Source organism: Rhinolophus sinicus, chromosome 11 (assembly GCF_057876585.1).
Source record: "Rhinolophus sinicus isolate RSI-liver-muscle chromosome 11, RSI-T2T, whole genome shotgun sequence".
Classification (NCBI taxonomy): Eukaryota; Metazoa; Chordata; class Mammalia; order Chiroptera; family Rhinolophidae; genus Rhinolophus; species Rhinolophus sinicus.
Window position 1 is genome coordinate 3,437,942 of NC_142511.1, and position 17,075 is coordinate 3,455,016.

Below are 17,075 nucleotides of genomic sequence, written 5' to 3' on the forward strand. Positions count from 1 at the left end.
AATAGCAGTTACAGGTAATATCTGTCTAGCAGAGTTCCTTAGAATGCAATAATGAAAAAACCCAGTTACTCAAATCATTGCATACGCTTTTATAGGTTTGACTATCTTTAGGCAAAGTCCATGGCAGTGAAATAGCTTGTTTCATCATAATTTTGGTCTTTTAAGAAAAATTCGTTTGTTCAAAAACGATTTGGTGAGTGACTACTACATCGCAGGCCTTCTGTTAGTACCGGGGACCCAGACAGCATGAGTTTAGCGTCCATCCTCCCAAGGAGCCTGCCATCTAGTGGGAGACGCAGCTGTCTAATTGGCAGGGGAATAAAATGAGATTCGAGGTGGAACAGTGTGGGGACACAGTTTCCTGGGGGCAGAGGATGACACAACGTACTTTTATCTAGAGAATGCCGGAAAGGCGTGGGAAGCCGAGCGGTTTGCAAGTTACTAGGTGGGGAGCTGGGATGGGCTTTCCAGGTAAAGGAAGCAATATGTGGGGTGTCTAAAAGAGGACGTGTGCTTGGTCGGCTGCACACAGGGCTGTTACGGCGAGAGGGCTGGGAGCATGTGCGTGCATGCGGGGAGGGGAGTCTGAAAGGAAAAGCCGGGTGAGATCCTGGCTAGCTTCATGTATGGCCGTGAGAGACTGGAAATAAATCCTGTAGACAGTGGGAGTTAGCACAGAGGTGTAATGACCGCTCGGCAGGGAAGCAGGATGATAAGAGTAGGGCTTTAGAATGATTACTTCACAAAGTTGTGGAGAACACATGGGACAGGGAGGAGAGTCAGGACTGGGAAACTGGTTGGTCTACTGCAGCCGTCCTACCAAGGGGTGACGAGGGCCATGTGGAAAGAGAGGCGGAGACAGACGTACTGCAGAGCTGCTTACAAGGTACACTCAGCACAGCTCGGTGGAGAGCGCCATATGGGTGAGTCAGCCATGAGTCCATGGCGACCCCAGCTATCTGTATTTGGAAATTGGATGGAAGAGGGCATATGACTCCAAGTCGAGGAGTCATGGGCGGAGAAGCACTTTGAGTGGAAAGACGTGTTCAGAGTTGAAGGATTGATGATGCCGCCAGGTGGAGAAAACCAAGCAGCCATTCTCAAGTTCTGGCTGGAAAAGCGACTGCCATTCATGAAACATCTCTTAGAAGTTAAGGTGTCATTTTTATGGCAACATAGGAGTTTATTTTCATATCCCTGATAGCAATGGCAAAAACTTTTAGCTACACACATAATTAATAAATACATTTTATAGATATCGATGAAAAACAAGACAAAAAAAAAAATCAAAACACAAAACACAGAAACCCCCAAACAATGGCTGACGGTGCCAGAAGGCCTGCAGCGCGCCTGACGCTGACACCCTGCTGGAGGCATCGCCGAGTGACACTGCTGTCCCCCTTGGGCAGACTACACGGCATGTGTAACGAGAGCTAGAAGGTGGTCATATAGGACTTTGCTCAGTAATTTTAGTCCTGGTTCTTCAAGGGAAATGATTCAGTGTCATTAACGAAAGTTTCCCTTCTCAATGTGATCTATAAAACAACCAGTTAGAAGGGAATGGTTTAGTGTGTGTGTGTGTGTGTGTGTGTGTTTCTACTCAGAGTAGAAAAGAACACGAAGACTGTGAAGAAACATGGGGAGACGTTTACATCGATGTGAAAATACTGTGTGTAATTGTCTCAACGATGCAAACACGTACACCACCAGCGCCTCACTGGAAAAGTATTCAAAATGAAAACTGTCAGAATGGTAAGAGTATAGATAATTTTCTTTCTCTTTTTTTTCCAAGTGAAGTTGACGTCAGTACCGTTTTCCAGAAGCCTTTGAAAAGGTGTATGTTAAGTGGCAGTAAAGCAAACATGCGTGTAGGCATGCTCCAAACACTGCAATCCAAATGTTTCCTGAGTACCTGGGGAAGGTCCTAGGTAGAGGAGGGACGTGAGAAGAAAAAGAGGCTGAGGAAGGGGGAGTTCAGGGTGGCAGCTCCCCCCCTGCCCCACCCCTGCCCGGGGAGTCTCTGTGGATGGCACTGGGCACTCGTGATCCATGCTGGTGGAAGCTTCATGTCACAGCGGGTGTTACATGAGGTGACCACCCCACCTCATTTCCTTTCCACTGTCCCTTGCTGAGCCATGACACTGACATGGCCTGGGGCATGCCTGCAGTGGAAGATTTGAATTGAGACTGGTGGCAGGAGATGAGACGGCGATGCTTCTTTCATGCACACACTTGGTTTCACTGACACATTAACCACAGGTGAGGAGGAAAACGCCACAAGGTGTGGGGTTGCTGTGAGTGGGGGCAGAGGAACTTAAAAAAAAAAAAAGACATCAGCGTTGCAAAGACTTTCCGCGATTCCACACCCACCTTGAAAGCCCCGTCCTACCACAGGAAGTGCGCTGACCATTGGAGGCATAAAAGAGGCATCAAAGAGGCATGAAAGAGGCATAAAAGAGACCTGAGAGTGGCAGTACTCACCCTCTCTGCTCAGCCTGTCAGAACCTCAGCCATGAGAACCGTCGTCCTGGCCTTGCTCGCGATCTGCTGCCTCACCGCGTATGTGGTGGAAGGTGAGTCGGGAGTCGCTCATGAGATGGGAACAGGGATGCAGGCAGGTGGGCGTACTCTTTGGCTGTGACTTTCCCCCGAGCAAAATGGGAATGATAATTTTGACTCGGGGGGACCTTGTCGATTCCAAAGACAGAACGTGGTTAGAATCTGGGCTCCTACTTTTCATCATTGGGTGATTTGGGGTAAATCTCTTTACCTCTCTGAGTCTACGATTCCTTATGTATAAGTTGAACATGGAACAGGTATTCTTACCTGGGGTTAAAATGAAATGAATCTTAGGATCCCTTACCAGATTTCCTACAAGTAGTCATTTCTTGGTTACTGTTAGCTGTGGAATGGCGGTGACGATTTTCTATGCCTCTGTAGCTTTTGCCCATTAATATTGATCTTGATAAATTCTCCAGATACGTGAGAGCTCACTCACAACGTGGGGGTGAGCTAGAGGGTGTAGATTCTGAAGCCAGTCAATGTTTTCTATTAAAACTGACTGGAAGCTCATCCCTTCCTACCAGGCAATCAATATTACCTTCAAGTGAGAGGGAGAATCTATGATTGCTGCTCCGAATTGTTCCGTTTATGGTGAACTTCTTGAGTTTATAAGAGGCTAGTGATAATTGCTAACAAATAGATCGGTGACTTATACACAGTGAGATAAACTTAGGAGGCACCGGATGCCTCTCAGGTCTACTGAGCCTCGCCTGGGCTTTCTGCCCTTATTTCCTAAAGGATTATTTTTCTAACCCGTTGGACTTTATTTCTCCTTGTGTCTCTGGCAGCAACAGAGACTATCCTTTGGGGGTAATTCATGTCACCATGAACTCCCCTCTCAACAGCCTAATTTGCAGACTTATAACCTACTTAACCTGACCACGGATCCCAAGTGTGGCCGTGAATACAGGAGGCAAAGGCTGGGACTCCCTGAAATTGCTGAATAAAAAGTATTGATGAGACAGCAAAGTTTGAGGCTACTAACTGAGGCAGTGTGGCTGGCATTCGGCTGACACGGGAGGCATGCCATTTGGTGGAAACCCAGATTTGGGGAGGGGAAATGATGTGCGTAGACCCCGAGGACACTGCTGGGCTCTGATTCCCGAGCTTTCTACCTAAATGACCTCCCCGAGTCCCCCTGGGCTTAGCTTCTTACGTGTAACAACAGGGCAAAGCAATCTGGGCTTTGACTCAGCTCTGCAACGTGTGTGCCGGTGGTGATGTCTGTGCCGCTGCCACAGACACATGCACGTTGCTGAGAGTTGGAAGGTTCGGGGGTTTAGGCTCCTGTAGGATACTCTGGATCTCGGGAATCCATGTTGGATGCTTCCCAGAGAAAAATGTTGTTTCTTAAGTAGTGAGAGAAACGGAGAAAGGACAAGCAGACTCCCCTCTTTCAGTAGGTTCAGAGAGAGTTCAGCGTTGGCAATAAACTGGCACAGACGGAGGGTAAAGACTGTGCCAACTGGGTATGGAGAGTGACGGGAAGACAGGTGAAGAGCAGCAAGGCTAGCAAACACCTTTTGTGTGGTTTCGTGTTTGAAAAGAGCCTCACTTTTCCCAGCAACACTAGCTGTTTCTTTGGAAGCTTCTGAGCTGAATACTTCTCTTCTGCTTAGGAGAAAAATTGGCACTTAGAAACCTTGATTAGGTTTTACCAAACCCTTAATGTGATCAACTCTCCCAAGTTGTTTTTCCTTCTCCGATGTAGGGTGGTTCCCTAGCCGGGGAAATGTGTACTTCCCCTCGGGCCATTGCCAGTGAGGATGGATACTTTATGAACTAGCACCTTTCTACAGCTCACCTTTACCATGGGACATGAGAACACATTTATTTATTCAGTCAAAACCAATACTTGACATTCCCTTCCCCAAATTACCCTTTATCACATCACCCTTGTTATTTTATTTATAGCACTGCAATGTTTATACTATGTGGAATTACGTTTTGTATTTATTTGTCTGCTTGGCTTTCTTCACCAGGCGTGGGGAGTGAAGGCGTGGAAAAGGAAATCTGTATGAGTCTAACCACCCGGCGACTGCCCGTGAAAATCATCAAGAAATATGAATTCAGGGAAGGCCCCATGAGAGCAGTGGTGTAAGTTGATCTCCCCAAAGCTGGGCTGGGTAGAGCACCGTAGGTAGAAATGCTCCTCAGGGATAAGTCAACATGGAGGGAGAGCTCAGCTTAACCAGCAGCCCCTTTGTTTGTCCATAGGGACCATGCCTTAGGTAGCACTAAATGATGATTGTCATATAAATTTGGCAATTAAATAAAGAATATTATCCTCCCTTCTGATTGGCTTAGCAGAAGAATCTGACTGGGAACCAGATGAACGCTGTGGTCAGTTCTGAGGGTTAGGTTTAGAGGTGGCTGGCTCAGATCGGGATTTGACCATATGGCCACGCTGATGTGAAGTCCTTCCCTCCCCTCCCTCCCCTCCCCTCTGCTCCCCTCCCTTCTCTTCTCCCCCCTCCCCCCTCTTCCCCTCCCCTCCCCCTTCCTGTCCTCTCCCTTCATATGGTGTTTTGGAGTAAAGGATGCCATGTTTTATCAGTTGCCGTATAGCAAGAAAATGTGTCAAAAACTAGCCTGCGTGGTACCATTCTCTTTCCAGGATCCCATTTTCAGAATAGTAGCTCTTCTTAACACATAACTGTCACTTTACCCGAGGAAATTCACACAGGGAAGTCACCTTTTGTACAGAAAATAAGACGAGTATGTTTAGACTTGAAAAGGAAGACGGCAGGTAGGCGCTGGGCTAGATGTCGCCAAGCGTCCAGTTTAGTTCCCACATTTGTAGCTCTAATGAGAAGGGGAGTCTGGTGAACAGAAGAGCTGGGTATTACCTGGAGGTTTTCTCCTTTATGTTAAAATAGATGACAGAAGGAGGTTTTCATATATGGCCTCGTGGTGCTGAAAGACCATTTTGTCCCATGATTTCTGCACAAGAGCTCTTATATTTGGTATGATCTTAACTCCTGCTCCCAAGATTTCGAGGATGTGACTAACTTCCCCTGTCTTTTACTTGCCTTGCAGATTTATTACCAGACGTGGCTTTAAGATCTGTGCCAATCCACAAGCTGACTGGGTGAAGAAAGCCGTTGAACATGTAGACAACAGAAGTAGCACGAACCAGACCAAGCCTACAGGACCCCAGCAATCCACCAATACACCTTCTGTGTAGTTTCATGTTTGACAAAAGCCTCACTGAGTGGGTAGTGGCCTTCCGGCTCCCTGTCCCCTCACCAGCCAGCCAGCTGATTTCCCTTTACGAGCTCATGGACTAATTAAATTATACTCACGTTTCCTGCCAATGCTGCATGTGTCAAATTATTTTCTTGTATTTTTACTTTTCATGTCTTTCATCTTCATTTAGATGCTCTAATTAATAAATATTTATTATTAAGACGAGTCCCACCGTCTATTCATTGCCGATTGGGAAAGGTAATATATCATTTATGTTCCGTTTCTGTCCCAACTGTATCTCCCTTTGATGGTATCCATGAGGGGAGAGGTTTGGGGCAGTATTTATCAGAGATGCGAGCTGTATGCATTGTTCTTAGGTTCCAGGTTGAAATGGTTCTCTACCCGTGAGTCACAGGTGACAACTGTGACAGGGCCAACAATTTAAGATCTAGTTCAACCTGTCTTCATAAGGCAGTTCTGTTTATGGAATAAGGGAGGAAATCCAACTGTCTTCGGGTTTCCGTTCCGAGTGCCCACTACTCAAAAAGTGGCTTTATTCAAGTTTGATCTCAAACGTCTCCTACCTCTTGTGTTTCATTTCATCTCCCATGGAAGGAAAAAAAGGAGAGGGCTTGTCAATTCTTTTATCTGTCAAGGTAGCAAAGATCAGACTATTGGCAGAAAAGATGCTTTATTCAAATAAAAACCAATGCCCTTCGGACTGGGCTGTTATCTTGCTGCCTTTCTGTGATTTCTGTAATTGTTGCTACTCTAGCTGTCATCCACATCATGCTTTTCTGCCAGTAAGCTTCTCTCACCCTACCTGTGTCGCCTGGAACATGTCTTGAATGGGATCACAATTTGCTGTCGAGTTTTAACTAAATATCCATCTGGCCACCCAGACTTGGGCTGTCTTGCGTTGTCATTAGACATTAGATTGCTGATTTGGTTCATGTCGATGGTTCTCCTCTCCAGGTAGCTGGTGATGTACATAGATGTCCACTGCTCTCTGACTCTATATAGTCAGAACTGACCAGGGTTTGGTAGTTTCAAGGAAAGAAAAAATACCACGGTCTAGTTCCGAGGGGACACTCGGCAGTGCCAAGGTCTTTTCCAGGGTAGCTGAGGGCAGCCCGTTGTGAGTCATCTTCCTAGTGACCCCGAGTGGACACCTGCCTTAAAAGCTGCCTTCTTGCCGAGGGTGGGGCGTTCTCATTGCAGTTTGCCCACAGTGAGATTCAAAGCTGGTCTTCAGGAAAATACACACTTGCTCAGAAGAAGTATGAGGGGTGAAGCAGAGCAGTCATACAAGATGAAAAGAATGGTTTCCTGGTTGAACTTGGTATTTGTGTTTCCCAAATATCTCCCAGACCCTCGGTATTTTCATGAGGTAACGTGATATGTGGAAGCAAGTGGATGTGTGTATCCTGTTAACTTACCACATTATCGGAGGTGACATTGTGTGACACCAGGGGTTTCAACCAAAGAGCGTGTGTGACTTTGAACTAACTGACTGGGTGTTTTGAATGCACGTAGGTAAGACCTGAGTCTACTAACGGTACCCCTATGGTTTACTGAGTTTTCATTTAATTCAAAGAAAAAATTTAAGAAAAAGACCTGGAAATATTATTGTGTTAGTGGCTGTGATTCCTCCTTGATGTGCCTGTGGCATCTCGTATACTTACCTTTAACCTGAAACGTATCCATTTGTATGGAAATGGCTCATTTGCCTGTCTGTACCCCTCTTTGCCCCCTCCTGCAATTAGACCGGAAGCCGCTTGTGTGTATTATTATTTTTTATTTATCATACATTTAAATTTATTGGGGTAACATTGGTTAATAATATATAAATTGCAGGTGTCCATGACCTTTGCAGGTGTCCGTGACCTTTGCAGGTGTCCATGACCTTTGTATACTTTAGCGTGTGCTCCTCACCCAGAGTCTGGCCTCCTTCCGTCACCATGTACGCGCCAGGAGCTGAAGCTGCAGCAACGAGCAGAACCCAAGTCCCCGCTTTCATGGAGCGCACGTGCGCTAACAGCGCCCTCTCTCTCTTTTTCCAGGAGTCTTCGTCTACTCGCTTGACCGACAGATGCCTGTTGTCAGCCTGGTGCAGCGGTCCAGGGACCCCGTTGGACACGGGGTGCAGTCATGGCATCCGAGCCTGTCCGGACCTCCAGCGAGCTCACACAAGTAAGTGGACAATTGCGGCATAGTGTCACGTGTGTGACCACAGGGGAAGTGGAGAGCGTGAGGTGTGGGCACACAGGAGCAAACCTGCCCAGGTCTTAGCATGTGTGGGGGTCAGGACAGCCTTCCCGTTGGAAATAGCTGGTACCCCGAGACCTGAAGGGGCATCAGAGTCACGCAGGGGCTTTTGGTGCGTTCCAGGCGGCACACGGAAACGACTGCAGGTGAGAGAAATTCAATGTGCTCAGGAACGAATGCAAGAAAAGTTGACCTTGAACGATGCAGGGGTTAGGGGCACTGACCCCCGTGCAGTCCAGAATCCACGTGTAACTTTTGACTCCCCCAAACTGAACTAATAGCCTGCTATACCAATCACGCAAACAGTTAACACGTGTTTTGTGTGTCATATGTATTATCCGCTGTATTCTTACAGTAAAGTAAGCTAGAGAATAGAAAATGTTGAGAAAGCATAAGGAAAATACATTCAACAGCACTTATTGAAAAGAATCCGAGTATAATTGGACCCGCACCGTTCAAACCCTTGTTGTTCTGGGGACAACTGTAGTTGAATGCACGCATCCGTGGCTGTGGGGCACCAGGGCTGGGATGGGAAAAAACTGCATTTATGGGACTGGCCTTCCCATTTGCGTTAGGTATTGGCTAAGCTAAGGCTGGACCTGGGGGACCAGGATTGGAGCCGACCACCATGAGGTAGGAGAAGGCCGAGTTGAGAAGCAGTGAACTTGACCTCAGTGGGGTTTTAGAGGCCCACAGACCAAGCCTTTTCTGATGTATTCAGTTCCCGAGTACTTGTTGAGCACCTGCAGATGGCAAGGGGCACAGGATCCAGTCTGCTGTCACCAAGCACGTGATCTCATGGGGAGACAGTCACCAAAGCCATTCCCAGATAGGTGTTCCAAGTGGCTCAGCTCAGGCCTCCCCTCCTCTCAGAGGCCAGTCAGATGTCACCAGCCTAGGTGACACCCCTCTCTTGTACTTATTCAGCCCCCAAGCTTTCCTCTATTATTGCTCTCCTCACCGTGAAATGCCAATTTACCTATTTATTTATTTACATTTTCTGTCTGTCTTAGTGGTCGGGTTGGGGACTGAGCAGTGGATCCCTGGTACCTGGAACTTGGTATAGAGCATGGGCATCACAGGCCCAGTATCCTTTTGGGGAGTATATACTCCCTGCACATGTCACTGCTCTGGCTGGTGTCATAAATAGCTGTAGGAATACAGAAGAGAGAAGACCTCAGCCTGCCCCGTGAAAGTCAGGAACAGCTGTGCAGAAGACGTGATGTAGAAATGGCGCCTTTAAACCTGAGAAGGGGTTTGTGAGGAAGAGAAGCTGGGGCGGCACTCCTGCTAGAGGGAAACACACAGAGACAGGAAAATCAGGGTGTGCTGAGGGCAGCTGTCCTTCCTGGGACGGCTGGGGTGTCACGGCGGAAAGGAAGCTGGGGCTGGACCGAGAAGGCCCTGTGTGCCATGGTGAAGGTAGGGTGTAAACAGAGGGACCCAGGGAGCAAAACGATCAGATCTGAGGTTTAGGACCCAACTGGGAGACACACAGAACACGGTTGAGGGTGGAGGGGGGTAGGGAGGCGACTGTCACATCAGCCCAGGCTGGCGGAGACGGTGGCCTGGATTAGGTGGCCATGGGAATAGGACACAGAATTGGAATGGCTTGGTTATCAGCTGGATGCGGGCATGAGCCGGTTGGAGGCATGGAGACGGCACTGGGGTGTCCAGTGTGGGAGACCTGGTGAAGACACAGCCCCGCTGACTGGTGAGATTTCAGTCTAATTTCTGGTGTGGTTACTAATAGACCCACCAGAAAGGAGCACCAAGGAGAAGTAGATAAGCAGAAGGAAGAGGCCTGGAAAAGTAGAACACTGGTTATAAATCAGCCTTAATGCTCAAGTAACTCAGACAAAAGCCCGAACTACATTCCTATTCCCTTTTGACAGACAATCTTTTTCTGTGGATGAGGTAAATAGAAGGCTGAGTATCTGTGCAATACTTTATGCCCCTTGGGGGGTGGGGTGGGGGAGGTAACAAATAAATGGATACAGTATCCACTGAGTGAGTCACCAGTGTTATTTTAAGAGGGATTTGTCACTTGGCAGTGGGAGGCAAAGAGATGAATCTGTAATGAGAAAAAAAGAGAAACGAGGTGAAAAAAAGGTTTTGAGTGAGAATTACGAGTCATGCTAAAGCATGACTGCAAGGTGGGGTTTGATGAGAGAGGGTGAGAGAAGAGGCTGCAGGGAATTTGTCTTTCTGTGGGAGGAACTAGTAAGAAGTGGGTGCCACCGCTGAGGGCAGACGGCCAGAGGAGTGACCTGGAGGTATTGTTTCGGACGCTAGCAGGAAATTTGGAGGAATCTGAGCTGGGAGAAAGCCCCTCCTCCCCACCTCCTTCCAAAAGAAATGGCAATCAAATACAAGGGATGTAGGTCGAGTTCCTGCCACACTGTGTTGCTTAAAGTAATTGCTAAGGCTGTAGCATCTGCTTCTTCCCGAAACTTGTCATTTCTGTCATCAAGGTAAAATTGCTGAATCGGTATGTACTTGTGAAAAGGTTCACATTCTAGAGTAAGGAAACAAAAGACCCCATGGCCAGGCTGAGCTGATCAGCCTGATCAGCCTTAAGCAGAGCTATCAGATGTTCTGTCAGGGAAACTGGCCTTCCATTTCTGAAGACTAGGTGGGGGTTTGGGGGTGGAGAGGCGGATGGGTGAGGGGAGTGTGGGCAGAGTAACCCATCCTAAGCAGTGGGTGAAAGAGCAGGGGGAGGGCCACGTAATCTCTCTCTCTCTCTCTCTCTCTCTCTCTCTCTCTCTCTCTCTCTCTCTCTCTGTCTCGGTAGATACTGGTGTGGCGGTCAGGAGCCTTGGCTCTGCCTGGGTTTGTATCTTGGCCTCAGCACTTACTCTCTAGGTGACTGTGGGAAAAGCCCTCAATTTCTCTGCCTTAAAGTGGCCTCATTTATAAAATTGCAATAATGATAGTGCTGAGCTCATTGGATTATAGTGAGGGTTAAAGCGCTTAAAACAGAGGCTGGCACATCGTGAAAGCTCAGTAGTGTTTGCTGTTGTTATCCCCAGTCGCTAGGATGGGGTGGGGGGCGGGAAAAGGGAGGGCGGGTGGAAAAGGAAGTAGATACATTGGGGATCAACAAGATTTCCCGTAAGCTGACATTTACTGGTTGAGACCTGTCTTCATCATTTAGGCAAAACTGGGATTAACGGTCTATATTTTCTTAATAATTGCATCTAACTCATCAAATCATAGTGTCCTACTTGAACCATGAGTCTGCATTGAAAAGAACGAATCCCATGGTCACCTGTATTAGGAAATGATCGCGCCATTTCCCTTCCTCTGGGAGAGACACCGTGATGTAGTACATCAAAGTCTCCACAAAGTACTGTGGAAAAGACCTCACTTAGCTCAGTGTTTTGTCCAGTCAACCCGAGTACACAATTCCTTTCCATATACCATTTATCAATGTCCCGGGAACACCAATTAAACATAAATTCTTTAAAACATTGGAGACGAAAAATCGGTTCAGAGCCATAAATCTTGAAAGTACAGGCTACAGTCCGTCAATAGCATCAACACAATCAAAAAGAGGAATCTAACTACTCCAGGTCCTCTCACTTTCTAACCTGTTGAAGTATAGAGTCCCATTTTGGAAATGTCTGTTATTCTGCAGTGTGTGAATGTGTGTGAGTGTGTGTGTGTGAGTGTGTGAGTGTGTGTGAGTGTGTGAGTGTGTGTGAGTGTGTGTGTGAGTGTGTGTGAGTGTGTGTGTGTGTATATGAGGTGCTCACAGACTCTGTGGTTCCTTTATATTGTTAATTAACTGGGTACCCCCTGAAGTACCCACTTACCGGTGCTCATTGAATACCTACTATGAATGAGATGTCACACTAAGTACTGTAGGGCCAAAGCAAAATACTTGAAGGATTTTAAACTTTCCTCCTTCGGTCGCTTTGCTTATACTCTTCATCATAACTGGAGAGCGCCTAGCAGGACACGTGGTCCTGTCTAAAACGTCCGCAGACCAAATGTCCACATAGGAAGTGCTTGAAGATGAGCAGGACCATGAACAAGTAGTCACCAAAGTTTTGGTGGTCACCCCCAAATACGGCCACCAACCTCTCAACCATACTGACAATCAAATTCGTATCACCAGAACCGCCCACAGACAGAACGAACAGAAAGCCAATGATCGGGTTGATGCACACGTGAGAGCAATTGCTGGACTTCAGCGTAAATGTGTCACACTGCATGACGAGGAAGAACAAGCAGTCACATGAGATTCAGGATTCCTCATGAATTACAAGAAAAACAACGTCCATGCAATTTGAACGAGGTTCAGTGTTTGTATTCCATGACAAATCACGGACCAACTATTTCTGTGGACATTTTGGGGTGAATCAGATGTCACAATGGACGTTTTGGATAGGATCAAATGTTCACTAGTCTAAGAGTGATGTGCTGCCACCTCTTTCTTCCTTCTCCAGTTATGAGTGTCCCTCTCAGATGCCACCTTCCCTAAGAAACCTTTCCTGTCCTTCTGACCAGATCTCATCTGTGGTCCTTCCAACCAGATCTCATCTGTGGTCTTAGACCTCCTGGCCTTTCTTTTATGGCATTCGTTTTACTCTGCCCTGAATTGTAGATGTTCGTGAAGTTCTTATTCCTTATAAGGGATCCGCAGGTCTTGGCAGCAGGCCTTGTCTGTGTCTTATTCATCCCGGGATTTCCTGTGGCACCAATAGCAGGCCTTTCCTATGGTCTGTGCTCCATACACAGTTGCTGAATTTGAAGGCACAGTCCCTGTCACTTAAGTCAATCAGATTGTAGTTGTGGGACTATCTAAGGACAGCAGAAGGTAGAGGTGACTGGTCATCGCCTACTGAGTGGAATGGACTAAGATGACCGCATGGTTCCTTCGGAGCGTTGGCTCCCACTGAGTGGCCGTGGCTGCCCGACTTTCTCTGTGGGGAGATATCTTAAGGCTCCATCCTGGCTCGGTGGGAAGAGTGCCGTGGTCAGTTAGCAATGCCTGCCTGGTGTTCTCACTCACCGGTGGCCTCCAGCTAGATGAGCTGGTGACGTGGGGCTCAGAGAAGGAGCAGGTCACTGTGGGATGACTGGGGTCGCTCAAGAGATTTCAACCAGGCCCTGGAGGGTGAGTAGGATGTAAAAGCCAGTGGGGGAAAATGACGCAAGCAAACAGGTGTGGTGGTGTAAGAGACCAAGATGGTTTTGTGGATTATGTAACACATTTGCATCTCCCATTAGACTCTCAACTGGGACGGCAAGGCTTGTTTTGCACGATGGTCAGGCAGAGTGTCAGGCGCAGTGCAGACACTCTGCAAAGATGCCCTAAATACTCATTTAGGGAGTGTGGCCAGGACTTAAGACGACAGCGAGATGGGAACACAGGATGGAGCAGCTGTGCAGGGTGCATGAGAATGTGACTTAGGAAGGGTTCCAAAGCTGAAGAGTGACTGTATCTTATAGTCAGTTTTGACGAGTTGGAATGACTTGGGGGACAATTGGAGTTCCATTGAGATGTCAGTGTATGTGAATACTGTCTCACAGGTGAAGTAATACCATTCCTTTAGGACCATTTCCCATGATGCCCTCTTCACAGCATCACATACCTGTACCCACACCTGTAAGAAATGTGGGTCCCAACAAATTATGGACATCTAGGCAGGTGTCTGGGCCTGTTCAGCGGCAGTAGGACATGTGGGTGGCTCCAGTATTCCATGGAGAGACCCCTGTCTCCTGCTCCAGACACACGACCATTGTGAGGGGGCTGAAGACCCAGGATACACAGTCATAGGCAGAGAGAACTGCAGCATGAAGCCTCTTTTCTGCCCTCATGCCATCACCAGTGGCAGCTCAGTTTGGGAAGAAGATTGATTTCCTCCCTCAGGACAACTTGCTGAGACAGCTGTCCTTTTGGAACTGAAGGAATGTCCACATCAAAATGGGCTGAGAGAAAAAGTGGATCTGTATCCATTCACGCCATTGGCTCTGCACCTGAGCTAAATAGAGGCCCTCATGCTTGCTCTGCATTGTAACAGGATAGGCAGGCTGGTTATTAGTGTGGGTCGTGATTGTTTTAACCTTGTTTGTGATGATTTTTCTCCCTTGATTGGAATTGCCTAACTTGTCCTCTTGTTACGGTCTTCAAATGTTGTGGCATGTTTGGGAGAAGTTGTCTTGCATTTCAAGGATCGGAATTATTTAAATATTTGGATTGACAGTAGCAGAGGAACCTAATGGTTAGATTGGCTACACCTCACCAAGACCAACAATCCTTTGGTATTTGTCAAAGAAACTGTTTCTTGTATGTTTGGATTAAAACTTATATTTACATAGTTGAATGTGACTATGCTCAAAAGTTTACATGCCACATAATACGTTCGTAATATCTAGTGAAGAATGCATTGGACGTGCTCATGAAATTCCAAAGTGAGTTGCTTGGTGCAGTTTAAATTGTTTCTTGAGCTGGGTAGTGGTTTTACTGGTGTGTTCAGTTCATGAAAATTCTCTTAGTTGTTAACTGAGGTTTTTTTTTTTTGATATGTGTATTATATTTCAGTAGAAATTTGAAAGAAGTCATTGCTTAGTTTACTTTTTTTATGTTTTAGACTGGATTTCATTAAGATACATGAGAGTTAAATTTGATAAAACTTAGAGGTAACAGATAGTTCTAAAGGTGGAAGATTTAGGGTGGCTAGAAATGGAAGAAGAAATTTCTCATCACAGTCACCTTGAAAAGTTAATTTCACGGAGTTGCTATAATATTAATCATGCTCGCCTGTGTGAGTCCAGTCATGAATAGCATCACAGATAAAGATGAAAGATTAAGGGATTGCAAATCTTTTTCCCTCTAACCAGTAAAGCATTTCTCCATCTATCTTGTCAAAAGCAAGATCAAGAAGCAGAGGAAAACTGCATAAATATGAAAAGATCCCAGTACACCCTTAATGTACACTCTTGGCACTTTATCTTGATGCCTTGAAAATAAGAAACAACACCAGATGCTTCTGTTTACAAATGTCCCCTTTAGGATACTTTTATTTGCATTAGTTCACTAGAAGCTTCACAGCAAAAGGCAGGTGAGGTGAGGTAGGAAAGTGGGAATTGTAATGTTCACCAGTGAAGACAAAGAGAAATAAGCAGCTTACCCCGGGGTGCTTAGAACTCAAGGTAAGAACTCAGCCGGAGCTCCTGACGCTGGTCCAGTTCTGTCTTTGTGTCCTTCAGGTACTCTGCATTGATTTTATTATTGTCATAATGAGACTAGATGTAAATAAGGGTTGGTCAACAAAACCCAACCATAACCCTTTATTGCGTGTTCTTTCTCTATAAAACAGCTGGAGTATTGGGCTGTGGAGACACTTCAAGTACTTTTGAATTGAGTGCCACCTGCTTCTCCAGCCAGTCCTTTGCCTTCTCAGAAATGGGGTGGGGTGGGTTTTACTAACCTACAAGCAAAAGGCAGTAACTCTTACATTAGTGTTCTCTCTTGATGCACTGGTAAACACTCTGTGTTTGAAGCTCTGATGACCCGAGTGGGGCCCACAAGTCCAGGTGGAATGACGGAAGATAAACCATCCTCAGCACAGCTAAATCAAGAGTCTGTGAATAAACGGGGGGCAGTCCGATGGATCATGGGGAGATAGGTGATTTCTAACTGCAGCCACTAACAGATAAACACGATGGGTTGTTTTATGTGCACATATATGCAGTTTTTCTTATCGTCTTGTTGAAAAAGGATGCATGAGTGATTTCAGGATTTGTGCCCTGTCCCCCTGTGGACAGTGGCTAATGGGCTTCCCAGCAGATCTTGGGGGAGGAGTCTTAAGAGGTTCCATAGGAATCTATTGCATGGGACTTAAAACTATTTGGTCAAGATGGCTGCAGATTAAGGACAGGAAAGCTCACCCCCTTTCCACTGCTCCTGTGTTGATGTTCAGCCGTGAGCCTGGAACACAAATCGGCTTTCTTCCTCCTGGGCCGTGGTTGTGTCATTATGTCCTGCCTTCTTTTTAAAGCATCCTGTTAGATTTGTGCTGAGTCCCCACTTGGAGATGAGATGGGTTGGCAGCAGGAAACTTCCTCCCATCTCCAGTAGTAACCATGGTGATGGCTCTCAGCCTGGGCTACGTGGCTACATCCTCTCTCCTTCACTTTCTGAAACTCAGGAGAGAAGACTGGGGAGGGTATTCTTGCTTGTCTTTCTGAGTAATGGGTGTGATTGTCGGGGGAAGCGCCATCTTCTCGATAGCACCATCTCTCCATTCAGAACTTAGAAAGGGAGAGACACAGCACAGGGGCTTGGTAATTGTTTCCTAAATGGTTTTTTTCTTTGGAAGAGAGGTGGCTCATGCTCTCAGGACCAGAGGCACCACTTTTCCTTTTCGTTCCTTTTGTTCTTGTCTCTCGGACACTAATTAATATGCTCAGAGCATCCCGGTTTTATGCCAGTGTCTATGAGTCCATCTGTATATTGGGAATATTTCTAAGATACAAAGGAAGAGATAGAAGGAAGGAACCAGTGAAAACAGAGTCTCTTGACGTTGAAATGAGTTTAGATGTAAACAAGTATTTGATTCTTTCCTTGATTACATTTTGGGTGTACAACTTTTGAGCAAAAACAGAATTTAAAAAGGTACCCCTATCCCCTGATTACAGTAATAAATCACAGGAATTGCGACGAAGGTGGGTAATATATTATCCTCTGCAGGAAGAAAGAGGCTGTGCTGACTTGCTGTCGTCTATCTTACATATTCCTGCCCTTCCAATCGCGACGTTAAATTGGATTTATGTAAGTGCTGGGAATTTTCAGGTTTTCTGAAATGTGTTATTTCAGCTGAGAGGATAAGGGGTTGGATTCCTTAAAGCTGGAGCAAATGTTGGGAGGCTAAGATGTTGCAGCAACACCTCTCATTTTTCTACTGCCCGGATCTTGCTGATGTGCAAAGACTCAAGGCAAAGTGGTTTTAAAGACCATTAACTCTGATTTAAGAGGAACAAAATAAAGAAAGCTCTGTTCTGTGGGATCTGAACCCTCTCACACACAGAGCCTCAAGAAT

General features: G+C 46.5%; 1 protein-coding gene across 1 annotated transcript; it reads left to right on the forward strand.

Moving 5' to 3' along the window:
* Positions 1 to 590: 590 nt before the first annotated feature.
* Positions 591 to 5,927, forward strand: XCL1 (X-C motif chemokine ligand 1). The gene is made up of 3 exons (XM_019747401.3): positions 591 to 2,573; positions 4,545 to 4,659; positions 5,602 to 5,927. Exons 1-3 carry the CDS (start codon positions 2,513 to 2,515, stop codon positions 5,747 to 5,749), a joined length of 324 nt encoding a protein of 107 aa, XP_019602960.2. The 5' UTR covers positions 591 to 2,512; the 3' UTR covers positions 5,750 to 5,927.
* Positions 5,928 to 17,075: the final 11,148 nt, after the last annotated feature.

What these genes read in the sequence shown, in the direction of transcription:
- XCL1 (XM_019747401.3), top strand. Translation starts at nt 2,513, where the DNA reads ATGAGAACCGTCGTCCTGGCCTTGCTCGCGATCTGCTGCCTCACCGCG. An exon ending in CACCGCGTATGTGGTGGAAG is followed by an intron (nt 2,574 to 4,544) that starts GTGAGTCGGGAG and finishes TTTCTTCACCAG; the next exon opens with GCGTGGGGAGTGAAGGCGTG. An exon ending in GGCCCCATGAGAGCAGTGGT is followed by an intron (nt 4,660 to 5,601) that starts GTAAGTTGATCT and finishes CTTGCCTTGCAG; the next exon opens with ATTTATTACCAGACGTGGCT.